The sequence below is a fragment of the Drosophila novamexicana genome, unplaced genomic scaffold, assembly GCF_003285875.2.
Source record: "Drosophila novamexicana strain 15010-1031.04,08,12 unplaced genomic scaffold, DnovRS2.1 tig00001302-arrow-arrow-pilon, whole genome shotgun sequence".
Taxonomy (NCBI): Eukaryota; Metazoa; Arthropoda; class Insecta; order Diptera; family Drosophilidae; genus Drosophila; species Drosophila novamexicana.
In genome coordinates this window covers 1,265,854-1,293,308 of record NW_020824849.1, presented here as the reverse complement: position 1 = coordinate 1,293,308, position 27,455 = coordinate 1,265,854, and the positions used below count along the sequence as shown (strand labels likewise).

The window sequence follows — 27,455 nt, the reverse complement described above, 5'->3', positions numbered from 1 at the left end:
ATTATGAGCCGAGACTTTGGGCAAAGACCCACAATAAACTTTTTGATTCAATTCCATGCCGCTCTCTGAATTCGACTCAAACTCTCGCCGTGTATTTCCCTTGAATCACATTATTTCTATATTTTTTTATTTTTTATTTTAGCTGCTGTTTACTTATGAGCTTATGACCAGCGGCTCGTGAATACCTGTAGCTGCGCTCAGTTGCGTATTTTGATTCTGTGAAATGCTTAAAGCTAAAACCGGTTCGACACACAGCACGGTCAAGACACAAGAGGAACAACAACAATGAGAACAAACAACAAGAGTGCTCGAGTCGGGAGTGTCCGACTGAAAGGTACCCTTTACCCAGATCCGTTACAAACATTCTAGTTATGGGAAATGCATTCTTGAATAACATCGTTGCTTAAAGTCTAATTCTTATAAAACTTTTGGGTGGTAGAGCACAAGGATGTGTGCATATGCCAAAGCGCTAGAATTTCAATTTTGTGGGCCATGGAGGAGGTATCCAAAATGTAATATACATATGTTACTCTTGATCTGCTTATACCATTCGTGTAAATACGTACCAAATTTGATGTACTTAGCTCTTCAACTTCTTTAGCTTTGCCTATAAAATAATATCTTGAGATCGATATCTATTGATATTTTGGAAATGGCAAGTATATGTATATTCTTGATCTGTGTTTGACATCCGAGTATCTACATACCTATCTTGTTAAACATAGCTCTTAAATTTTTCAAGCTATGCTTAGGCCATGTCTTCAAATGAAAGATATCGTAAAAAATAATCTTATGTCTAGATCAACTAAGCCCTTCGTGTTATTCATTCATTCTGTCTGTTACATGCGCTAGCACCCAGTTGGTATACCCTCTTGAGCCATTTTGAGCGTGTTCAGGGTGTATAAACAACCGCTTGGCCACGGTCTCAGCTCTCTGGCTATGGCCACCGCTCCAGCTATGTGCGTTGTAGGGTTCTAATCTCAGCTTCAGTTGGCAAAGCGACGCGTTGCTGTGAGGTAGCCCGTAGCCACAGCCCCAGTCCCACGAATCGGTGCTCCACACACACACACACACACACTCAGAGAGCCGATAAGAGCCGTGCTCTGTGTTTCCGTACAGCGCCTGGCACCGGTTTCCATTATTTTTTGCTTTTTATTTTAGTTCCAGTTTGATTTTGCTATATTTATTTTGTTTTAATTTTTTGTTTGCCTTGTGCTGTTTAAATTAAAGTGTTGCAAAAAATAAGACAATATAACGAGTGTATATTTAAAATTACATTAAAACATCACAACAACAAAAACAACAAGAAAAGGAACCGAGTGCAGTTGGTTTATTTGTTTGATTTGTTGTTATCAAAACAAAAGGCTTAAAACTTGCGTGTGTCAAAGGTTCGTCTGATAATAACCAGCAACAATAACAAGAACAACAACTGTAACAACAACAATAATAATAATAGTTATCATAATTATCAAAATAATATGAAAACACGAGAAATGTAGTGCATTGCAGTGATATAGTCTGGCATGGTTTTTATTCATGTTAATTACACGTTGGCCCACAATAACATGCATTTAACAAGTACAGTGATGCCTGACTATAAATGCATGCGGCACATTTTCAACAATATTCAGTCCAAACCAACTGACAATTCATACAGTTGTTAAACTCTTATTTAACTAACTATAAACACAATTCATGAGAGATCATCTCAAGTGAAGTCTGCCACAGCGCCCTTTGTTCTGACATCGTAAAAGCTTGTCCAACTTAGCGTAGTAAAATTGGAATATATATATATTTGTATAGATCACACATAAGGGTCTCAAAGCTTGAATAAGTGCAAACAAAGAAAATACCTTATACCAATATGAGCCTGTCCAGAACTATAAATTATATATATATAAACAAACAATATACCTTATAACAATATGGGCCGGTCCAGAATGTAAGGTTGGGATATATTTTTTAAGCTATATATAAACAATCAGGGTATATTGACCAATATTTCAGTCCAGAACGTAAAGTAGAGCAGGGATGTGTTTTTAATTTTAGTATATATACTCAAATAAACCAAGGTCCGTTCGGTTCGGTTCACGGTTCATGGTGCACATGAAACTAGGTGCGGGTTCGAGCCTTGGCTCGCGACATATTTTACACTCCTCAATAGAGAATTTCATATATTGTATTTGAACAATTATAAATATTATTAATATTAATATTAATGTTATTATTTTTACTACTTGTAAAATATTTTTATAGCTGGTTTTGGCAAGCTTTCCATTTTAAAATATTTTTGTTTAAAGTGATAAGGAAATATTTTCATAATCAATTATTCAAATTAAATTATAATACATATAATATACAATGTTTCATATTATTTGCGATTATTCAAATACAAATAAAGTAATATATGTCATATAAATCAAATAATAATCTGCTTAAAGAAAGATTCGGTTCAGCTCTAGCTGCGTTTGCTCTTAAGTCAGCTAATCCTGGATAAGATTCGCTATTTTTGGCAAAAAAAAAATATCTGTATTCCGCTTACGTTTCAAAATCGGCTGCACCTTGAAAAGAACTCACGTTTATGCCATGAAATTATTGAATTTCTTCATTTTAATTTTGTGTAAGGAAAATTGCATCACACTTTTCAATTGTCTTTGCGGCACCATCAGTTATGAAACTTGAAAGATAACTAAGAACACAGAATTTGCCAGTTTATATAATGGGAGCTCAAGAAACAACGCTGATATGAAAGATAATTTGTTAATTTGCTGAGGCTTGTACTACAAATGTAGAACATTTAGGTATATCTGTGCAGCCAAACGATTGTTAGATAAACCATTGAACAATGTGGTACGAATTTGCAGATGTTATTGGGAAAAAAGGCTGGAAAGTTTTTGCTTTGCCTTTGCCTGAAATATGCAGGTAATCTTATGGAGACGACGAGCTATAGAGTTCAATGAGCTGGAGTCGCCCAGAAACCTGTTGATCGGAAACTATAGTGAAAGGTCTGAAAAAGTACCATGAATCACAGCCATACGTTAACATTTAGCGGACTATCTCATGTGGCCCTCAGCTGATTTGGGAAATTTCCACGGGGCTATCAAATATAGCAAACAAATAGAATGTGTGCTAGGGCTTTATGCTGGGCTTCAATCGGGTTTTCCAGTTGCCATTGATCTGATGACGGGACTTACGTATGCCAGAATTCAATTGATATATAGGTCAATGACAGGTTCATTATTATCAGCAAAGCTGCGTTCCAAATGAAACACACAACAAAGAAGAAATCTCTTTTGAGTGTCATATAAAATAAATCATTCGAAATACCTCAAGAGCCACTCAAATCGAAAACTGAGCACAAACAGTCATTTATATTCTGTACTATTTTTTCTGCTATCTGTGAAACAAGTACTATTCAAAAGTAATTAGCCTACTTTACTCAATAAAAAATAACACTAATATGCAAAGGCATTTCTATTTGTGAATATGTGTGTTGATAACAAATATGCTGCAATTAGTTGCTGGAAATACGAATTTAAAAAATATATTTCGCATTCTATGAGATTTTAAATACCTAAACTGACTTTTTTGGTCCTAATGTCTTAATGGAATTTTTAAATTTGTTAAATATTTGTGCACTTAATTTATTAAACTAGAAGTTATTTTCCTATTAAGATCGATGGCATCGGACTTAGCCTATATTGGCATTTTAATCCGAATCAGCCCCTGGATCATGGCTTAGAAAAGACTGAAAGGAAAAAATAAATGAGAAAATACAGTTTTTTAAATTATTTTTATTTTTTATTTCTGCCTTTCTATGCGATTCTCATGGTCACAGTACTGTGTTCATTTAAGGATTCGTATTATACCTTACACGAAATTTTTCTTACTTATTTGATTATCAAAATCTACAGTTCGTCTCTAATAAGTTGATATTAATTAAAATAAAACTTATCTAAATACGTAAAATATTGTAATTAATAGAAATATATATAAAAGCCAGTATTTCAAATCGATATGCAATGTGTTGTAAGATGCACGGACGAGCCAGCTTTAAACAGGCTGAGACTTACTCAGGCCCATCATAGTTAACAAATAAGAGCTATGCGTTATGGCCCATGATAGGACTGGTCAAAGAGATTTATAGAGCTGTTTCCAATGAGAGGCACAACAAATCCAAGAGATGGCAGTGCACTTATTTCTCACAATTAATAATAACAATTGATAATAAGCTGTGACTATTTGCAGGCCGTCCAATTTTTTGCTCTCATCATTCAAAGACATACTAATCATTTATTTAATATTTGACAGGCACAGCCGATATTTTTTTTTGGTACATTATCTTGCGTAAGGGCGTCCTAAAGATTTTTTTTAGGTATGCATAAACTTCCTTTCTATTCTTTGACTCTCTATCTCACGACCTTTCGCTCTTTCACTTGCTCGCTCTCTTTCTCTCGCTCTCTCTCTCTCCCTCTCTCTCCCTCTCTTGCGCTCTAACATTCTTAGTTATTCTGGCGTTGTTACTCTTCCTCTGTCCCTATTTTTCCGTTCTTTTTTTAGTCTGGTTCTTGCTTACGCTGACTTGCTTTTTAACCGCCTTTCTATGTGATTTTCATAGAACCAAGTTGGTTAAAGCCGTTTCTCTTTTTATTGACTATGAAAATAAATAAAATATTAATTATATTGATTTTATTGACGAAAACTTAATTGCAGTACCTGTCTCGCAGTGTGGATATCCTTCAAAATCGATCTGTGAATGGTGATCATGGCGCTGGCCTGGTCCAGTAACATGAGTGCCCGTCGCCATGGCTTAAGTTTCAGTCTCGCCTCCTGCCGCCTGCTGCTTTGTGGCTTAATTCTGTGTGCGGTTTCACATTTGGAGGCCCGCGAAGGTCTGTATTTGGCTGGTTTGGTTTTTTTTTTGGGTATTCGCATTGACCATATCTTTGTTGCAGAAGGCGATGCATGTATGGTGAAAGAGAATCTGCCGGGAGTTTGTCAGACTTCATCCAAGTGCGAGCCACGAATTGACAAATATATCAAAACGGGCAAGTTGACCGTTGACAAGGTGCCCAGCTGCGGCCTGGGCCCGTACGAGGAGATTGTCTGCTGTCCGACTATCGACTGCTGCGAGGAGGATAAGGGGTAAGAGTGGATGGAGAATTTAAAAAGGGAGTCCGTTTTGTTGCTTTTGTTATTGTGCCCACCCCCAAGCTATGTGCCAATTGTTGTTGTTGTCGCTGCATGCTCCATACCGTTGGCTAGTCAAGAAACTGGCGTCTAACATAATTCATCTGATTTACGTGCAGCCCAAGCCAGGTCCCAGACACCAGAACCACAACTAGCTCCACAACAACCACCACAAGAGCTCCGCTGACCACGCCGAGAGCATCGAAATCGAAGCTGGATGAGGATTCGGCCTATTTTGACTTTCAGCAGCTGATCAATAACAAGCCAAATACACAGCCACAGCCAAATGCACAGCCACAGCCACAGCCTGCGGAAACTCCGTTCCAGAGGCAGCTCAAGCCCCTAAACCCATTGGAGCCCAATGTGCCAGTGATAACCCATGAAGCCATGCGAGAGCAGCCAAGATTCCAACTCAGTCAACAGCCCATTGGGCCGGAGGGCAGGGGTCAGTTTCAGGATGTGGGACCCTGGGGACAGGCGCTTGCCATGGACAGGGAGCCAAAGATCATTAACAGACCGCTGTCGTGGAGGCCGCAGCAGAGACCAGGCCGAAGACCAGTCCCAGTGCGAATCCCATCACCAGACCCGCGACAAATGCCAGCTGCTCAGCCACAGGATCTAATACAACTGGTCAATCAGCGGCTACGTCAGCAGGGCATGAACATTGTGCCCGCCACTCAGGTGGTCACATTTGAGTTGCCCAGGGAGCCGCTGACGATGACGACGACGACCACGACGACCACCGCGCGTCCAGCTGTTGTAACAGTCCCCAATGTGGATTTAGATCCCTGGGCACCATTCCGCTTCCGGGAAAGACCCCTCGATGAGGTCGAAACGAATGAGCTGGGTAACGGCGATGCTGCACCATTTGGGTTTGTCACAGCTGAAGCATTCACATCAATTGGCCCTAGCCTCCATCATGCGTAGCCATCAAAGAGCAGCCACCAAAACTAATCTCGAACCATTTATCTATTTCCAGGCCGGAGACCACGACGATACGAACTATTCAAGCCACGCCCACCACTCGAGTAGATGTATCCGAGCAGGAGCGACCAGCTGTGCGAGGTGAGTATGTAGGGTGATTGACCTACTGACTGACTGACTTACTGATTGACTAACTGAATGACTGGCTGATTGAGTGACAGGCTGATTGAATGACTGACTGACTGACTAATCTGACGGAATCTTGTCTGCACGGTTAGTTGGGGCTTTATTTTATCCGCAACTGTGGAAAATTTCTGGAAAATATTTGGTTAAAACCTTTTAGTGTTCATTTCCTTGGGTGTATTCAATAAGTGATGATATGTATATACATGTATTATTTCCGATAACTATTTTTAAAGATCTTCATGAAAATTAATTTGAGACGCGTTGCGACAAACATCTCGTGAAAATCACTTTGGGTAAAAAATGATTATAAGATGTTTCGTAAACAAAAGTTAATATTTTGTATTTCAACTATTTTAGCACACTACAGAAATAACAGAAATTATATAAATTTGTGTATTCTTGATTAGCATCAACAGCAGGAATCAACTGGCTCGAACTATTATATCGTATACCTGAACTTGGAAGGATCGATTTAAAATTTTGTTTTAATTTCTCATTTCGCATTTCTCTATTTCGAAAGTGAGTAGTAGATCGGGTTAGGTTGTATTGGACTGACTGATTGGGGAATTGGTAATGGGCACTTTCTAAGTCTTCATTTGATAAATTGCTTCGATTGTATTATGCAGCTTGTCGCTTGTTTGAGGAGCTCCAAAAGGAACGCCAAAGGGAGGGCCAAAAGGAGGCCTTAACGCTCCATATACTGGACGGTATTCCGGTGGAGCCTGGTGTATATCCGCACATGGCGGCAATTGCGTTTAGTAACTTTGGCACCTTTGTCTATCGTTGCGGCGGTTCGCTGATCTCAAATCGCCATGTCCTGACGGCTGCCCATTGCTTCAATGAGGATTTGCCCGTTCATGCTCGCCTGGGAACGGTGGATATCGAACAATTGGGCGAATTTTATCAAGACATTGCCATTAAGGTAAGTGAATTTAAGTGCCCGTTCAATCAAACGCAATAATAATACCAGATTCGATTCTCTTGGGCAGGAAAACATTGCCATACATCCGGAATATGTGAGCACCAGCAAGTACAATGATATTGCCATACTTGAGCTGGTTGAGGAGCCCAGGCTGAGTCTATATATCTCCCCGGCGTGCTTGGAAACGAATCTGTTCGATCCTCCAGAAACTGCACAGCTCTTTGTTGCCGGCTGGGGCACCATGAATCAGACCAGTAAATAGTCAATCGAAGCTCACGCAACTAACCAACTCACCCAACTCTCTCCATATAGCTCGACGCCAATCGAAAATATTGCTGCGTGCACCCCTCAATACTGTTCCATTGGATCAGTGCAATGTCAGCTTTTCCCAGCAGCCGAATACGAAGCGCTTCCTAAAGGAGGGCGTCATTGGGTCGCTGTTTTGTGCGGCGGACAGGAAATTCAAGAAGGCGGATGCCTGCCAGGGTGACTCCGGTGGTCCGCTGATGCTGGAACGGGATATTGTGAACAACAAGTATAGCATTGTGGGCATCATATCGTCAGGCTTCGGCTGTGCAACCAAGACCCCGGGACTGTACACACGTGTCGCCTCCTATTTGGGATTCATCGAGCAGATCGTGTGGCCCAATAATGTTGTTTAACCAATTACTGATAAGCAAGTCGATTTTAAATACAAATCTCAACAAGTTTTACTCTAATAGCTTAAGAGTTTGACCAATCTCTTAAAGTAAGTTTTAAGATCCGTATGACGCTCAATTAAGACACATGAACTGACAGACGGAAATTAAGTATACGATTTTTTAAATAATTTACCGCCTATTGTAGAAGCTTTCATAATTCTGTCATACTATGTGTAGCGTGTTAATTTGTTTTTACAGATATATTTACCATATGGGAGTTCCTTTAACGTATCTTTTAAGTCGTAGCACATCGTACTACTCTATAATGAGGTTTCTGCAGAAGCAATCGTTGTTTTGCATGGTATTACTTCTATCTATATCTGTTGACGTTCCTCAATTAACTTTTAATTCCAAACTGGGTTATTTGTATTTAAAATTAATTTATTCGTTTGCTTGTCTGGTTCCAAAATCGCGTTGGTTCTTTTCAGTTCTCTGGTTCCGTTTCAGCATCTATCCCTGCTGGTACTCTATGCGGTCTATGTCATCCACTCGCCTACGTAAACAGAGCAGCAGCATGAGCGATGCTACTGTCAGACATGTAAGCTCTCTCTCTCTCTCTCTCTCTCTCTCTTGCGCTCTCTCTCTCTTGCGCTCTCTCTCTCTTTCGCTCTCTCAATCACTCTCTGACAGCTGCGCTCTATCGGATTATAGCATTGCCAGATGCAAGAAGCAGGATGGCAAACGCTTTAAGCTTTCGCTTTACAGAGCTTTTGAACAAAACAGCAGTTGTTTAACCGTTACAAATCGCCGCTGCCGGCAAGCAGCTGCTGCTATTGTCAGCTCCTTTTGCTTGGGTCGCCCAGCCCAGCAGGCCTGCAATCGCCGCCACCCCATCTCCCCGTTCCACTCTTTCACTGTTCCACTGTCTCTGCCGCCTCTCGTCGCAGCGCGCCCGCTGCCAACACACACGCATTTCGTAGAGGCAACAACTGTTTCAGCTGCTTCTTAAATGCTGCTGCTGGCGCTGTGGGCGCCTCAGTTGGTCGCGGGACTGCGTTGCCGTTAGTTCGTGCCCAGCATTTAGGAAGCGAGGAACAGCAACAGCCTTTGGGACTGTTACTTCAATATTTTTTTTTTTCAAGTGTTTTTTGTCACTGTTGTTATTGTAGTTGCGCTCGTTGTTGTCGCTGTTGCCGTTGCTGTTGCGCCGTGCAGCATGCAACGCTTTTGGCGCGCCTAGTTTGAAATTTTGTTAACACTTGCAAATTGTGCGCTCAGTGGCTATCAAATGTAAGTTTCTGCTCTGTGTTTATTTATTTATTTGTTAGTTCGTTGTTAACTGTGCTTGTTACACACATAGCGCTTATCAGCGCCACATATTGACGCATTAATCACAAGCTGGGAAATTGTTTTCAATTGTACATCTGCTGCGGCCCATTGTTGCGGATAAGCATCGAAAGCAATAAAAAAAAAAAACCAAAAAGTAGAAAACATATATAAATAAAATAAAACTAAAACAGAAAAACAAAAAATGTCCAGTAGCCTGGTCACATTTGCATCAAAGGGCAACGTGTGCTGCGATAAGAACCGTAGACAACAGGTGCTCGCTGTTCGGTAACTTAAATATAATATTGCTTTATATTTATTGTATTCGCTGCAAGTTATTTGATTTAAACTTTTTGTGACCAAACTATTTGAATACAAGTTTATTTGCTGTGATTTGGTGAAACTTTTCTTGTGTTTCTTTCATATTTTGGGGCTGTACCTGCCGTAGCTCCTGGATTTGTGTGTGTTTTAATTAAAACATAACCGATCTGGTTTTTTGTCTTTTTCAAATATATTTTGATAATCCTCGAGATTCAGCATTGGGACAGATCCGAGAACTTTAAAAACTCTCTAGTTCTTGAGAAAACTTTTTTAAGCAACTTTAACTCTAACTTTAATTGAAAAAGAAACTAATAGATCAGTTGATTTGATCTTTTGATCCGAGCTGGCGCTATTGATTTATATATTATTTAATTGCTTTTCGAAAGTTTTTAACAAAAACAAACTTATCTAACTGTAAACCCAAAATCCGTTCATGCATTGCATATTTTGCTTGATTTTCGCGTTTGTCTCGTATTTTTATGAGTTATTTTATTGCTGTTCTTAAACAATTTTTCTTTTATTGTTTTATAATTTTAATGAGCGGCGGGACAACGTCGACCGATCAGATAAATGTAATTTTTTTTCTTTATTTTTTTTTAGCATTTATAATTTTAATGAGAAGTGAAATTAAATTGATTTGCAGACTCTTTTTCTGCCAACTTTAAATTGTTTTTTGTTCCCTTTTTTTGAATTTTTATTTTTTTTTAGATTGTAAATTCGATCTGTTCCTTTATTTAATTCGGGCTTGCGCCCAGCTTAAGGCTCTTAAAAAGGAGGCAGACTAACTAGGCTCTTAGGAAAAGATAACCGCTTGAATTCCAATTGGAATTGTTAATTATAGGCTCTATTTATATCTAGAATTGATTGCAGCACTTCAGTTGAGAATTCGAAATATAGCCATAAAACAATAAATATCATATTAATTAATATAAAATAAGAATGAACAATGAAAACAATTTCTTTAAGCTAGCTATAAATCAACTTTAGGTTTATTTATTTGCGGCATTGTTGCTGTAATAATAGCCATAGAGACTTGCCATTAAACTGACAGCATGTTTAACTGGCTTATCACTCAAGTTGGTTGACAATGCAATATTTGTGTTCCGGTTGATAAATTGCCATCGATGCGACAATTTTCACGCTCAACCGGCCAATCAATTAGAAGTTATCAAGTGAATTTTAAAGCAATTTATTAGTCGGTTTTGGGCTGGAAATTGGAGAGAGTGTGGTTAACTGTTGCTGCCGTCTGCCGACTGCTGACTGCTACTGCTACTGCTGACTGCTGGCTGCTGCTCATGTGTGTCTGGGGTACGTGGGTGTCCTTCGAATATTGCCGACGGCGTTCGGTTAGAAAATGTGGCTATAAATGTGACACTAAGTTAATAAATTTATGGCCCAAACACACCCAGCTGATATGGTGTGTGAGTGTTAGTGTGTGTGTTGTGGTCTGCTGCTAATTTTCCTGTGTGTGTGTGTTTGTGTGTGTGTGTGTGGCGGCTATGACACGACAGCGCTGCGGACATCAGCAAGGCGGATGCCAAAAAGTCGAGAATTGTGTGTGTTGTTGGCATATTAATAATATTTTTATTGGCCGCTTATTTGCCTTTTGCGGCCAAGCTGCACGTTTGTGTGTGAGTGCGTGTGTGTGTGTGTGTGTGTGCTAAATACTGTACTAATTTGAGCTGACAAATACAATCGCCCACAAGTTGTGACCTCTTTTAATTAATAAATATACGCGCAGATAACGCCAAAAAAAAGAAGAAGAAACAAAAAATTAATAATATTCATTCACAAGCACAAAATCAATTTTCGCCATTTTATTTACCTTATTTTCTCCTTGCCTTTGTTGTCTTTTGTTCACTTAAATTAAAAACAAAAGTTGAGGCAGGTCGCAGCTGTGTCGCTGTCAGCTAAAACAAATTGAAGCCATTTTTCTATATTTATACAATATTTACGCACATCACATTTGAAAGCTAGCGACAACAAACGATCCCATTGAATATTCATGTGACAAACAAAAAATAATGTTTGACTGAAAGCAATCACAGGTGCTCGCGTTTGGTCGGACAAATTGCATATAAATATTCATAATTTATTGATAATTTATTTTATATGGAAACAACAACCATCTGGCTGAGTGTAGTCGTGTAGCTGATTTACCCATTTTCAAAATAATTTTGGATCGTTAACTGGAGCGTTTCTACATGGCCAATCAGCCATAAGATTGGGTTATATAGATTTGGCACGATTCGCCATGCTTCCAACAGCTTAAGACCATATCTGATGCACGAATATATTGAAGTCGTATATTCAAAGTTAAAATAACAACGAGGTTCTTACTCAATATACCCCTTACGTGAACATATATTAAAATAAGTCTATTGCGGCTGTGCGCTGAAAAGTATGCTATACTTTTGAGACAAATAAATATCTTTTGAGGCGGGAGCTTCACGAGTTAATAGCGCGCAATTTTAATACACTTTCATTAGGAGGAAGAGATTATATGGACTTTGTTTAATGTGCGTTCGGCTGACCATCCGATTATGGGGCGTGGCAAATCGGCATAATTCATATCGCTTATTAAATCTGGCGGACAGAGGGCTTTAAGCTGTTATTGACCTGTGAACGCGTATTACACGGCCGTGTGCACTCGACTGCAACATTCTTATTTGTTTCATTTAATTTAATTTTATTTTTTTGCAATTATTTTCGCAAAGCTTACCGCAAACTTTAAACAAAGCCCGCATTGCTCATAACGAAATGAATGTATTAAACAGCTTAATGCAGCGATTACTGATTTCCTATGGCATCAATAACATATTTGTATGTATATGTATATGTGTGTATGGCGCAATTAGTATGATGCTCAATATTTAAGTTGACTTTGGGCTCAGTGTCACAGCATTAAAGTATCGAGGTGTTAATAGCTTAACTGTGTTTAAAAAAAAGAAGAGCTATGCCGTATAAAACGTTCTGGAGTATATATTATCACACAAAGGGACCTGTTATTATCCTGATAACCAGTTATCAGCCATCGAATCCTTGTTACGCATGTCAGTGAAACTGTCGCTTCGTTCGTCTCAGTTTAAAACTTGGTAGAGATGCATTTGCCAAACTCGCATAACTGCCAAATGAGTCAAACATATAGTCGATGTCTAGCTTTGTCGGCCCAAAGAACTCAGTTTCTTTTTCTCTCCCCGATTTCAAGCAGTTTTACATATATTTAATTTAATTTAAAGACAAATAGTTGCAATTCCTCTCGGAAATTTTAGTAAGATTGTCAGCCCAGCAGACAAAGAAAATGGTAGGAATGTAATCGACTTATTGCTGTTCATTGGATTATCTGCAATAGATTGTTTTTTAATTCTCACACGATGCCACACCAGCAGTTGCCTTCCAGTTTTGGCGCTCTGCCCGCTCCCTGCTCCTCTAGCTGCATTACAAACATTGTGACAAATTAATAGTTCCATCTGGACAAGGACGCAACGACGAAGTCGACCTGTGCTATATATATATATATATATATATATGTATATATATATATGGATATAAATATAGCTCTTAGAACCTCTCTCCGCATACAGCTAAATCTAAAGCCGACTTAAGCATAGATTTGCCACAGATACTTTGATGCCGCTTTGAGGAATGCAGCAATAAAAATGCCAACGCAGGAGGGTCGGTGAGAAGGTGAGGCGTTGGGTGAGGGGCGAGGGCTGACGACAAACGAAGCGTGGGTCGAGGCCAAAAAGTAAGCGGCTAATGGCGTTAGTTACTTAGTGGAGGCGTTTGGCTAGGCTGCTGATGGAGCCTGCAGCCTGACGATTCACGAAAGTGTGTGTGTGTGTGTGTGAGTGTGTATGTGTGTGCGCTTGTAATGCACATAAATTTAGACAAGTTCATTTTTGTATAGCGCGTAAATCTTTACACAAATCTCTCATTTCGCTGGGTCATACGAGGCCTAAACAAAAGAAACAAGTTAAAGTGCTTTAGTCGGGAGTGCTCAACTACGAGATACTCTGCACCCGCATCGAGCAGCACCTGCACGTACAAAAATACACTTTGTGCCTGGCTATGCTTCTTCCCATCATGGGAAACGCGTGCTTGCATAACTCTTCGGTGCTTAAAGTCCGATCGTTACGAGAATATGTGATGACGCTTATGAGAAATTCACAAATAAAAATATTCTTGAGCTGCAAACAAGATACGAGAATCTATCTATCAAATTGGTTGTTTCTAGTGTTAGTGTTACTCGAGAATATATATAATATTAAATATCAAGTCTGTAGCTTTTGTTGTTTTCGAACTATGTATCGAATCGTTCATTTTACCTTCTTTCATGCATATTCAATGCATACAGGGTATAAAAAATCACTGCATACGAAATCGCTTGAAGGAAACGAAAAGATATACAAAGCATAACATTAATACACACACAGTGAAAGAAAAAAACGCAAATTGCACATATACCTATATATAGATACACATATACATATATGTATATATATACATATCTAGCTTATATAATGCTCTCATATGGCACTTAGTTCGCAGTCGAAGCCGGGGCCATGTGATGTTAGACATAATTTCGTTTCTTTTTCTTTCAGGGGCTGTCACTTTTTGGGTATATTTGTCTGTTGTGTTTCTGTGTGTATGTGTGTGTGGGTGTGTGTGTGTGTGTCTTGGGTTGAAAGGTCGTTGACAATGGTAAAACAACTGAAAATTTATGGTTTGGCATTAAGGCAATTTAATCGATTCAATGCAGCACGTGTTTCACCATTTACCCCATCCACTGTGACCTCCAATACCCCAGCCCATCACCGTCCCAACCCCGACCCAGCCCCGTCCCAACCCCGACCCAGCCCAGCCCAGTTCACGTCCCTCGTCGGTTCTCGGTACCCGCAGGAGCAAACGTGAACGTGTGCCGGCACTTGCATATGAAGGAACTGGCAAACAACAGAACACCCCTCAGACCCCTCGAACCCTAGCAGAGCACGCCTCATAAAACACTCTCATATACACGCACGTCTACCTTATGAAATTTTCTTAATGAAAAAAACAAATTATAAAAAAAGTAGCGGAAAAATCGCTGAATTTGGCTCTGCGAAACTCGAAATACGCTTTTCTAGTGCAGAGAACTGGTGTTAATAAAATATAGAATGGAACTAGGCTATGCTAGTTATACTATAAATGACTACATTAAGTTAAGCTTCATGAAATATTTGAGCCATTTTTTCTGATTAGTCACTAGAGTTGGCCCATTAAAGACGAACTCTTATTGGACTGCGCAATGATAGTCGTGAAAAGAGTATTCACAGAGTTGGTAATGGCAAATACGGCCCTCGTTCTCTTTCGCTTCTGTTGATTAACCCTACAAATAACTCATTCACAGATCATTTTCCCAGACTAATAGGGGTATGTCCATTAAAGTAAAATAAAGAGGAATTGCTTGTTGGGAGAGCTTACCCACTTAAGACATACTCTTATCAAGGTCTTTAGGTCATGGAAAGAGTATTCGCTTATTTTTTTTAGTTCTGTAGATTAACTCTGCAAATTACTTGGCTCAAAGAGTGTTTCCTAGGCCATTTTCAAGCACTGTTAGCGATATGTCAAAGTGGAGTAAGCAGAAGCGAGAAAAATTGAATCATTTTAGACATACTTTTCTATTAACTTCTCCTTTGGGCTTCAATCTCAGTGAAGTTCAACTCAAGAGTTTAGAAGTTCCACTTTAAAAAAATCTTGGCTTTATAAGCTGTTCACTGCCCGTTTTCCAACACTGATAGGCTTATGTAAATTACATTTGAATAAGTGCTTGCCAGAATATCAGAAGCAGCTGTTTTTCCGCTTAGTTGAACCCAGGTACTGCTTCAAACCTGGTGTTTGTCAAACATCTTCAAAGTTGCAATGAAATATTTCAATGCTTGAATCACAATTAGCCGTTCTACGGAAAATGCTGCAAGTGGCTGGGTCTACCCCAAACCTTTTCGACTTTGAACCAATCCAGTAGACTGTTTCTTTTGCGTTGTGTTTCGCTTCATAGCAATGATTACAAATTAATTATTAAATTATTTAACTAATGAGTGTATAACATACCATATTATTTGCGAAACTTTGCCTAGAAAGCTTTGCCCTTCAATCAAAAAAGAGCTCTATCAAAACAATGCTTGTAACAATTTGTGTAACAGGCGGTTGGTGCAAGTCATAAAGCCCGGCGAGTAAGGGAATTTGTACATGTGTAAATACATCAACGGGAAAAAGAAAAAATAAAGAATACAAACTTAGTGAAAAGTTTAGCAGGTGGAAGTTTTTGCCGTGTGTGTAAAGTGTGTAATTATTATATAATATAAACATAAAATGTGTGTTGAAACGGTTGAAATTTAGTATGAATTTCTTTTTATTCTTTCATATTTTATGAGCAAAATAATGTGTTGCTAATTTAAATATTTTTGCGTAACAAATAGGAGCGTGTCAGTTGACGGTATTACCGGTATACGCAACCCTGTAAATGGGCTTAATGCATTCCGACATAAATTGTTTATACTCTTAAGTTTCGCTAGTGAACATTCTCAACATTAAACAAACAAGAACAAATAGAAATGTAGAATTTTCCATTGGATTTGAGCCAGCGACTTCCCGCTTGCTGGGTTGACGCTCAGACAGCTATGCCATGTGACTTTATGTTTGTAAGGCTCACTATATAGGACAGTTGACCCCTCAGAAGGCTTAAAAGCATTAACCTGCACCTTAGAGACAAATGAAAATTGAAATTTGAGCCAGCGACCTCTCATTTGCTGGTGCGACGCTCAGATAGCTAAGCTAAGCTCAGACAGCTTTCATAAAAATTGTCAGATTCATTGATTTTACGGTTGTGCGTTGATTTCTATTTGGAACCAATTCGTTTTCTATAAGTATATAGATATAGCACGTTTCACACTTGCCATGATACCCTATAGACCCCAAATAGTTCTCTACAAAATATCATCATACACTTAACACGTTATTTTTGATGCCTGAATTATTTTCTTTTATGTAGCAAATTAAATAGAAGCTCTTATGTTAACCAGCAGCTGGCTTAGTTGATTGTCAAGCGCTGTGCGGGAGTAAGTGTTGAGTGGCACAATTTGCAACAGTGCTTGACAAAAAATATCGCACATCGAACGACAAACGGCAGCTAGTCAGCTAATAGACCCAAAATTAGCTGCGCTAATTGAATTAGTTGCATGGCAGCTGGCAGCCAGAGTCTGGCGGAATGCCGTCTCAGTTTCTATTAACATCTAAAATTTTGCTCCTGCTGAGCTGGGCTGGTTGTCAATTAGCCTGTAGCCTTGCTTCAACTTCAAGCCTTTTAAAATTGCCGTCCGCAAATCGTTTGCATTTGCCAGAGCTTAGTAGCGTCATGGCCCTTTCTCGCCCGTTCTAGCCCACATTCAAATTCAAATGAACTCATTAAACTTAATGAATAAAAGCATTGTGGCATTAAAAAATGATGGCAGCCAGCATTTGATGGGCTTAAAACTGAAGCCAAGCCCGCCTCGCACAGTTAACTTACATAGAAGCTAAAATGCAATTGTTCCCAGAAACGCAAATACTTAGCTTTCCCACCTAATACGTTAATATATCACGTTTAAAGATCAATTAGTTTAGTGACTCAACTGTCAAGCTTTTTGAAATATATTAAATTCAAAAAGTTCACTTAAAGCTCTGATCTTAATGGCAAATAAGCTTTAATTGTTTGTTTCGTTGCATAAATTGAACTCAAAGCTCAGAAATTGAGCTTTTGATGTGTTTGGAAACTTCTTCAAAGATGTTCAATCATATGATTTATTTGTAAAAGCTTTGTGATATAAAAGTATGCTTTAATTTGATGTTTTATTATAAAAATCACAATTAAAGCTTAGAAATGTAGTGTTGTAAATTATTAAAAAACTTTCTCATATATTTTTAATTTATGGTCTTATAAGCAAAAGCTGAATAAGAAATCAGCCTGTCTTGATAACCAACAATTTTTGCTGCTGAGTATGCATTGGCGAAATCGAGTTGAATGCGAATTTGAAAACATCTTCCGAAAAAAAACCAGGGAAAACAGTTTTCCTTCTCACTGTTCATGGCTGCTTTTATCACTTACAAACTGTTTGCTGTAGCCCGTTTTTTGGCCCCATATTGCGCAGGTGTAAATTTGAACCGCAAGTTGCCCTCACAAGAGAAGCCATCGAAGGGCCCGCACGCGCTGCCAGTTTTCAATTGTGCGACACCAGAGACTTTAATTTCATCAATAGTCGGCGCACGACTTATGTGAGCTGGGACGGAACTGGGTATGGAAATGGTGGCACGACGGAAGGATTGGGTTGGCAGCCCTACAGCTGTTGTTGCTCAGTATTTCATTATTCAGCCGCCTACTTGAATAAAACTTCAACGCACTTCAAACACGAAATTTCGTAGCACACTTTAAGGCGCAGGCAGGCACGAAAATGAACGAAACCGCAAGCACATCATTCTGTCAGATTACGACAGACAAGTACTGTATCAAAATCGTGTGGCTTTCGCATAGCCCCTAATGAATAGACATAGGCATACAGACTGCAGATCTGAAGGTTACTATGGTACAGCATGGTAAGTCAGTTAGTAAGACTGACTTGAGAAATGCTCTCATGCACTTTTCACTTTCTGATCGCTTCTCCCTTTTTTATGGAATTTATTCTTTTGTTTCGACGCTTTATTTTCGTTTCACTTAAACATTGCTCCATGACCTTATATCGTTTCTCGCTTTTTCCTGGGTCATTTTACGCAGCGCTTCTCATTTCTCATTACGCTTCTCGCTTCTGTTTACTCTATTTTGATATTCTCTTTTACCATACGTGCTTCATCCGTTTGCCGAAACACTTTTCCCCATTCGCTTGACTTTCCCTTGACATCGACTGGCACAGCTTATCGCACTAGACATACGCGCTTCTCGCTTTTTCGCTTTCCAAACTGATTATTTATTCTGGTAACGACACGTTTTAAGCCAACCAAATTGAGTTTAATTCTAGCATCAAAATTGGAGTGAAATATTTAGTTTTGTTTGAAACAAAAATAATAAATACTCAAGCTGCGGAAGTTCTGTTTTCTGAAAATTGTTAATTAGAATTAGTTAGTTCAGCGAGTGGCACACTAAACGGTTTCTCGGATGTCACAAACAGTGCTGGAAATTGCGCGAATATACTTCCGTTGAGTGTTGCAGGTGCTTAAGGTTTCTCTCCATCGTTGTCAATGATTATGTAATTTACGCATCACGCATACGCACAGTATGCTGTCTGGATTTTAAATGATTATATGGCATAATTAAAACATTGTTGTTTCGTGCTCGTCTTTATTGTAGACAAGGTCGTTGTCGTCGCCTTCGTTAATTTTCAGTCACATTTCGATTTCTGTGGAAATGGGCGTACTTCATTTTTAATATCAATTAATTAGGCAGAGCCTTCACTTGTGCCCTTGCCAGGCAATTAAATCGGCGCATTTATTATGTTGCGTTTTTTTTTAAATCTGACAAATTGGTGACTTATATAGCTGGGGCTAATCCTTGGAGCACAGCAGATAACATTTAACTGGGATTGCATGGCTCTCCGGCTAAATCTGTCGACCTACTCTTTAAAGAAATGCGAGTGCGGTGGCTTTTGTTATTGCCGCTGCCTGACCCTAAAAAATGCAAATGGGCTCGACATTCATCGTTTTACGCCCCCAAAAACACAAAAGCGTAAACAAACCAAACATTTCACAGCCTATACAAAAAGTATTCGCACCGTTGTGTACACAAATGTCTGAGTTGCCCCACCGCGCCGGGGCCCCCGCAAAGTTCAAGGATATCGAAGCGGCACCACATTGAAAACCAGCTGCGAACTGCGGCCCTGCGAGGTGGAAATCAAGTCAAGGTAACCCAGTACCCAGGTCAAAAGCCATGTGCGCCGTCACTAAACCCAGCTCCGAATCATTCACTGGTTAACCCAGAGTCTGGTTGTCGCTCAGAGAAAGCAATACATTGTAACGCCGGCATGGGCAAGTCATAGATCAAATAGCCTTTGACGCGGCTCTTGGGTTCCCAGGAAGTCAAATTGTTCCTAGAACATTTCTTGGTTTTCTTGGTCTGTTATTTGACATTCACTTTAGTCATGTCAATGGCAATTAACAGCAGCCAAATATTGTTAATGTGCGTCGCGTAGTGTTTACTTTTAGTAAATATTGTTCTACAGTTAGTCAACTTTCAAATTTTTTCGTAATTTTACTTAACAGCTGTGTTGTTGATGTGCGCAGCAATATGCTGTAAGTTAACATTCGTATGTTACACGTTCTGTAACTTACTTAATGTTACTTAACATGCTATACATAATGGATCTTAATAGAAGTATTATTTATAGTCGCCGCTATGCTCTGTTGGTTAACTTTCATATTTTATACTTAATACAAATTGACAAATGTTAATGCTTATATGTTATACGTTATGTAACTTAACATATTGCATTGCTTAAACATCATGTTACTTAATTTTAAAGTGCTGTTAGTTAACTTTCTCATGTTACTTAGCATATTATGTACTCTGCTCAACATTCAACATTTACATTCACATGCTCACATTTTTTCGATCTGTTGTGTGTAAATGATAGATGTTTTGAGTGCCAATTACCGTTAGATAACTTCTATTCCGTAATTCCTTCCTTGTTATACCAGTAGTTGGTTACGACCATTATCTCTAACTCTTATGTTAAGAGCGTATACATTTTTCAAGTTATTCCAGTACCTGTGCTCATGTACATATGTGCTCGTAGAAACGTTGTACGTACTTTGTGGTTGTTAGGTAACTTATAATTCCTGCAATGAAAGGCCTATGCTAGACTTTGTATATAGTACACCCTGCTCGTACATCTTCTTAGCCCCTTCGCATTGTTCCAACTGATTTGATAGCTGCTGAATCCCCTCCGCCCAAATACAATTAAAAGCAGCTGCAGCTTTTATAGATATCAATTGTTCCGTTCAAAATCAGAACTTGAGGGAGAAAACAAGAAGACCAATGCAAATGAATACGCAACCATGTAGATTGGGATTCGTGCAACCGCAAAAATCAATATGCGTGTCTCTAGAGATGGGTCCGGCAATTAGTAGGCAGTGCCCCATGAGATAGCCAGTTATTTCAATTTCTGTGCTTATTTGCAATTAGGTAAGCTCTTTCTTTTGGCTTTGGTTAAGGCTGGGCTAACCACTTGTCCAGGGTTCCCTTCAGGGGGCGTGGCCCATTCAATGGCACTTAGTTAAAAGCAGTCCAGCACTGAGATTAATCATGCGCACAGTTAAACATTTCAGAAGCTGACAAACCGCAGTTGTAACTTTTGAGCTTTTTGTTTTTGGCCGCCGCAATTTGATTGTGGCCAGGCCTTTATCAAAAAAATAAACTAAAGAAACGATTAAAGAAAAGAAAAGTTAAAGAAAACCAACTGCTTACACTGGAGACCAGTCGAATGTCCCGGCCACAGGCCATTGACCAAAATCAATGCTCTGTTCGGTATCATTACATCAAATTTCCACAAGTCCCTTCGACTGTTCTCGACAATTTCGTATAAAATTCATGTCGCTTTGAATTTTTGTTGTTGCTATTGACAATTGCTCGGGCCAGGCGGCGGGGCTTGGAGCTAGAGCTGGAACTGGGGCTGGGTGTTGCTGATTTGTTGAAAATTGCAACGCGCCAGCAAGTCAATGACCGGCGCAGGGCGGCGCAAACAAGCAAAGGAGCAGGCGGGGAGAAGCTAAGCAAACGGTCGACCGTGCCACTGCAGCAGTGGGCGGGTCACGGGGCGTTGCAGCATTGAGCTCAACGGTCGCAGGAGCTGCCGTTGCCCGCATAGACATAGACACAGTCATAGACAGACCCATAGACATGCCCATAGATATATAGAGAGAGGCAGGCAAACACCAGCGCATACCCAGTGCCAACGAGCCAGTGTGCTCTTTGACTGCACACTCGAGTTGAAACTTGTCAATTTCTAGAGGCGCCAACAACCCCCTTCTGGGCAACCGCCCGCAACCGCTCCAACTGGCAGCAGTCGCCGCCTTTGCGCTTTTATAGTTTTCTTGTTACTCAATAAAGAAGCAGCTACGCAAAAGCAAAGTAGCAAAATCAAATCAAAGCGCGAATTGTGAAACGAACGGTCGAATACCCTGCCCAAACAATTCTCTTTGCAGTTCCATGTATTTTTTGCAACTGGGTTGTAAAAGTAACGATAAAATCCTAGCCTTTGTCAAATTTGAAAACTATCCATAGTTTCGATAAGCAATCCATAGCAAAAAAAAAAAACAAAAATGTGTTTTGATTCGAATTCCGATTCGGCTCTTTTTGCGGCAACTGGTTTGGCATAGGGCTCGTTAAATAGTAAAGAATAGTTGTATGGTGCAATAGAAATTGGGATTCCGGATTTCAACCGCATTTCAACGAGCTTCATCAAAATCATATCATCTTTGCATATTGTATAGCTTGTCTGTATTGCTGGGTCTAGAATCTCTCGATTCTATTATCAGAATGCTTTCGATTCTAGATTTGCAAGGCCTTTTGCTCAGTCCGCAGCTTAAACTACTTGAGAACTGAGAACTTGAGCAACTGAGAGGCGACAAAGCTAGCAAAGCCAAGGCCTACTACTGAGGCAGTCGCTATGTTTGCGATTTAGATTCTGAGCTTAATGTTTACCAATGTGCTGTGTGCATATATGGACTTTGCGTAAGTGTATGCGAAAATCAATGCTTAAACTGCTGTGAATGTTGCGAAGCAGTTGATCAACGGCTTGCAAAATCAATTTCCGCTCAGGGTTTGGTGTTAAGCACAGGCAACAGCCATGGAATAAGAATGAGAACGGGATATAGAATGGGAATAAGCATGCATTTAAGCATAGAATGGACATGGAAATGGGAATAGTAATGCGAATGCGAATGCGAATTAGTAGGAGCATGGGTTCGGATATGAGAATGAGCGCAGTAATTACTTTAAGTGCCATAAATGTTCTCTACTGCAGAGAGCGAGACAGAGAGAGAGAGAGAGAAAGAGAGAGAGAGAGAGAGAGGCAGTGGGCGTAGGTGCCCAGCCAGTCTGTCTACTTATGCAGCAAAGTATGCAATTATCGCTACACTCACCTGTTCTGGGCGTGGGCGGGCGGTTCGGGCTCTTGGAATGAGACAGCAACTGTTGCGCTGACACCGATGACAATTGCCATGACTGCTCGGTTGTAAATTGGCTTGATTGGCACTATTAAAATAATTAACCCTTCCCATGTTACGGCTGGCAATCGCCATCCCCTGTACCCAGGTGGCGGGGCACATACATTTCTCTTTCTTTTTTTTTCTATAAAAAAAACTCACTCTCTGGGCTTCTTTTAAGCCCTCATTTAGATGTTATATTTAAATCCTGAACACCTCATAAATATCGGTAAACTCTCTGGTACTTGAATATATTTAAGTACGTGCGTTTTTGTGAATGCGGATATAGTAGTAAGGTATTTCATAGTCGGGCACTTTCGACTGGAGCATTGTTTATTCTGTTTTTTTTTTTTTTTTTGGCATTGGACAAGTTTGCACACATACAAAAATTATAATTGGGCAATTCGCGTAAAATTTATCCATGAACAAGCGAAATGAACTCTATCTATAATTGCATTTCCTTGTGGCGCAGATTCGAAAACGTGTGCGCATTACATCGATGATATGCCATGATATATATGTATACTATGCGAATTTTGAGTATATGACATACCGATGGAGCAGAATTGCTTAATGATTGTCGCATATCGCATTTTGTCGTGATTGTGGCTGCTGGCATTTAAGTAATTAAGCATTCAAGTTGTAAAGGACTTTCAAGGAAGCGTATTTAAATGCTTTCATCTGTGCATTTAGTGTAAATGCTCTAATTTGGCAATGGACGTGGAAAACGGACCTACGTGTCTATAAGATGCCTCCAAAAATGAAATTTGGCAGTTAAAAAAACCTCAGTGTATATATAATAAAATCAATCTCTGGCTCCAAGAGAATCGGCTAAATTATGTAAATTCAGAAAGATGGGCATGCAGCCAAACGAACTACAAAAAAGCCTTTATTCTCTTATGAATATGACACTAAATATTTAACAGACCAAGCTAATTCTAATGGCAAATACATATAAACAAAAAAAAAGGCCCTGACCCGAGTTTAAAATTTAGTTCAGTTTGGTGATGAATGTAAAAGGCATTTGCTTTGGATTCGCCATGCATTACGATTGCAGGGATCTAAAAACGAGTGAAGCTTTTGAGCTTGGCTCAAGGCTGGGTAAGATATTTTGAAAAACGGACAAGTTTACCTAACGAGAACTTAATTTTTCTCTAAAGCGGTTGAGTTTTAAGAAAGTTTTCTTGATAATGTGCAGAAAGAACAAATACCAGAGTAGCCCACACTTGGCACAATTTAATTTACACTTTTGGTCATTCTAGCGGAAAACTTGAGTTAAAGGCAACCCACAATTTGAGGGAGAGCAGAAAAATGGCTGTCACATCATCAAAGCGACTTCTTGGCGAGATAAGCAATAAGTGGATCAAGTGCGCAGCAGAAAGGCAAACAATGAAAGTAGACACCAATTTTCAAGGATGTTCCGTCCAGAAGTAAAGGGTCATAAAGTGTGGAAAGCAATTCGCACAGAACCAGATCCACAGAGATACATATGTGAGAGCTCACACGTTTGAAAATTTGTGGCTTTAAGCGCAACTGAAGTTCCGCCAGGCAGGAAGCGTAATAAAAATTTATTTTCTTCTAGTGGCTGTTAACTGAAATAAAATTCTCAATCCCTTAAAAGTCAATTGGCAGAGGCACTTACACACACACTTATATATGTATAAAAACATGCTCATAAAAAGTAAATGGACAAATTTTAAGATCATAAACCACAGACAACAAAACTAAATATATTAAAAAGTCTCAAAATTGTTGAATTACAAAGCCGATGGTGGAATACTTTTTCTTTTTGACATATCACAGCTACAAAATATACCAAAAACTATAGCAGAATCGATAGTTAAGGTCTTTCTACAAAAACCTCGAGGAACTTACGCTACAAGATTCGAGTTGAAAAGTTATTGATATTGGCTGTAGCTATATTGGCGATAATCGATGGGCACAACTCTCGATAGAGACTCCATTTCGGCTATAGAGCTCTGATTCAAACAGCATTAAAGCTGGCTGTACTCTTCCAATGTGCCCAATATTGGCGATAAGCATAGTTATCGATCTGTAGTGTCACCGATAGAATGCATCGATCTGATCAAGCTAGTAAGTGACGCATGTTGCTAATATCACGTGTTGTGCATAATTTTTGAAATATTTTTAATGTCCATTTCACTACATCACATCACAATTTGATTGTTTTAACTTCTTTTGGCCCATTTCTCAGCATCGCTCTCGCCAACACCTTTTGCCTCGGACTCGGCGGCATCGCTGGCTTCATTGGGCTGTTGGTTTTGTTGTAGATTGTGCTCCCTAATATAGCGAACAGTGCTTATCGACAGCGATTCCAGCGATACCCCAATGCGATTCACAAAATCGAGTAAATCCGTCAATTGCCGATGGATTGTCAATAATGCGTTTAGTCTCCTTTCATTACGTAGAGCTTCTTCTTCAGCATCCATGGTTTAAGCTATATCAATTTTTTGTATATTTTATTTTTTTTTGCTTTTCTGTTTTTTTTGTTTATTTTTTTTTGGTTTTTTATCGAAAATTTTTCAATGTGGCATTTATTTTGTACAATTTAGAACTCTCTGAAATGACTTAAACAAACCCCCCTTTGAAAGGTACTATTCCAAAACACAAAGCTCCTTTGATGAAAGGCAGAGTGCTGAAATTTGTGTAGCAGCTGACTAGATGAGCTCAACTGTTTTGTTAGCTCAGAAATCTATTATCTTCATTGAATTTTGAATCAAATACTAACATAGCCAAGCTTAAGGCTGAGTTCGCATGGCATACAATTATTTGTGGGGCAGTAACTAATGTGAAATCCATTTGATTTGTGTCTTAGCGACACCAGCTAAGCGTCGCCGAATACTATAGCATTAAATTTGATGCCATTTTCCGGCCAAGTTTCAGATGAATTGAATGCTTCATGCCTTATGGCATTGGCTTGGATAAATTTCAAGGCAGTGTCAAAGGGCAACGCAGCCGAAGGCGCTGCTAAGTATGCTACACGCTCACATATATGCGGTGCTTGTGTGTGCGTGTATGCATGTGTGTGAGTTCCAAAAACAATAAACGTAAAATGCACAAATACACGCACAAATCACATTGAGTGCGTGTGTTCTTTGCTCCTGTTGACTAAGAGATTGCTTGTGGCTGTGAGTGTGTGTGTGTTTGCGTGTGTGTGTGTGTGCAGCTTATCAATTTCAATGTCTTTTACGCTCCCCTCAGGTGGCTGTTGCCCCCTGTGCATCCATTGCTGTGCCCCCTTGACACGCTCATTTGCCTGCCACAATCAGTCAATGCTAGCGGGGGGATGCTGAATGTTGTGCAGAGGGATAGAAGGGAGGGGGGGGGGCTGTTTTTAACAGAAGGGCGTGCCATAAAAGGAGCTGATAAAAGTTTTTGAAATGCCTTTCGTCTCAATGGCTTTTACTGTGCGCTAATTTATGGCTGGTAAAGCTTGACAGCAGTTGCGATTTTCATTTAACAATTGTCAACGTGTGTGCATGTGTGTGTGCGAGTTGGTGTGTGTGCTGTTTTGTGTAGTATATAGAAAGACAGAGCAGAGAATTACCTTGACAAAAACGCCCAAAACTAATTGGCCTTGAGGCGCATATTTCATGACAATTTTATGGCTAAATAATTTGGTTGCTCTGCTCATTTAATGGCTTAGCGTGTAGTGTTTTGAAAATCATTTGTTCGCTAATTAAATATATTTTGCCAGTCATTCAATAGTGCATTCGGCAGCGTCGCTTTGCGTGCTGCCAGACAATTAATTCGCATTTGTATTTATTGTTCTTCTTGTTCTTGTTGTTGTTATTCGAGCGCATTTGTGCTTTATGTTGCATGCTTTTCAGCGCAGCGTAGCGCCATAAGCGCGGGCATGGGCATGGGCATGGGCGAGGGCGTGGGTGTGGGCGTGGGTGTGGGCATGGGTGTGGGCTGGCTAGCAGTGACCGGGGCGTGCACACGCCCATTAAGTTCACCATGCATGCAATTAATTGAGTTTTACGCAATGCCAAACAAAAACAGCAACAGCGCCTAGTATAAAATTCCCCGTTTTGTTGGAATTATACATCATTCAAATGAATAATATGCAGTCCGTGGCAGGTGTTAACGTACACGCCGCGAGGGTCAGATAAGCCTTACTCTTAATTTCCACGCTCTATATTTGAAATTAATGAGTAAATGTTTTGTCGAATTTGCGATGTCCGCCATCAAGTTCGGAAAATTCGCGAAAAACGGCTGTTCGTACAAACGGTTCTTCAGTTTCAAATCTTTTTTCGAAAATGAAATCATCTGGGTGGAAATTTAAGCACTTGTTACATCATGTAAAAAAGTTGTTTGCAATTTTGTCTTTTTCATCCGATTGTCTTTCTGTCAAAATATCAAAAGTAATTTGTTTGAATTGTTAACATAAAGCTATTAAGGACCTTGGGGACTAACGATGCATCTGCTGCTTGCTCTGTTTTCTGCTAGTTGCTTATAATTCCCAACTGGTAATAGCTACGTGCTGGGGACAAGCGTTTGTAAATCTAGAGTCGGTAGTAAAGTCTACCTTTGGTGTTTATACCTTGTTGTAGTTGACCTTAGCCAGCTTGAAATGTACCCTATGAAGAAATTAAGCTTGACTCAAGCTTCAGCTTCATAAGCGACCCACGCCGGTTCGCCATACTTTGCAAACTAATTGGATAACAGATATAAATTTACATTGGTTTATAGGCCAAGGCCAAGACCATCGGAAA

The 27,455-nt window shown here is 39.6% G+C and overlaps 2 protein-coding genes across 3 annotated transcripts in view; both read left to right on the top strand.

Moving 5' to 3' along the window:
* The first annotated feature begins 1,011 nt into the window (after positions 1-1,011).
* LOC115767085 (serine protease persephone-like) lies at positions 1,012-8,019 on the top strand. 2 transcript variants are annotated; one of them, XM_030711233.1, is made up of 7 exons: positions 1,012-1,388; positions 4,714-4,892; positions 4,959-5,145; positions 6,170-6,255; positions 6,927-7,222; positions 7,290-7,476; positions 7,535-8,019. In XM_030711233.1, the coding sequence occupies exons 2-7, from the start codon at positions 4,757-4,759 to the stop codon at positions 7,882-7,884; spliced, it is 1,242 nt and encodes a 413-aa protein (XP_030567093.1). In that variant the 5' UTR covers positions 1,012-1,388; positions 4,714-4,756; the 3' UTR covers positions 7,885-8,019. The 2 variants fall into 2 exon arrangements, with proteins under 2 accessions (XP_030567093.1, XP_030567092.1); XM_030711232.1 differs by having other exon boundaries at positions 4,956-5,145.
* Positions 8,020-8,771: 752 nt separating this feature from the next.
* The window catches only part of LOC115767040, a 53,886-nt gene continuing 35,202 nt past the window's right edge, over positions 8,772-27,455 (top strand). The window contains exon 1 of the mRNA XM_030711169.1: positions 8,772-9,153. The gene's annotated coding sequence lies outside the window, so the exon portion shown is untranslated. The remainder of the gene's footprint in view (positions 9,154-27,455) is intronic.

Bases quoted from the DNA above. Each gene is read 5' to 3' on its own strand.
- LOC115767085 (XM_030711232.1), top strand. From the start codon at position 4,757: ATGGTGATCATGGCGCTGGCCTGGTCCAGTAACATGAGTGCCCGTCGC. The intron at 6,256-6,926 runs GTGAGTATGTAG...TGTATTATGCAG, and splicing joins GGAGCGACCAGCTGTGCGAG to CTTGTCGCTTGTTTGAGGAG. The intron at 7,477-7,534 runs GTAAATAGTCAA...CTCTCCATATAG, and splicing joins GGGCACCATGAATCAGACCA to CTCGACGCCAATCGAAAATA.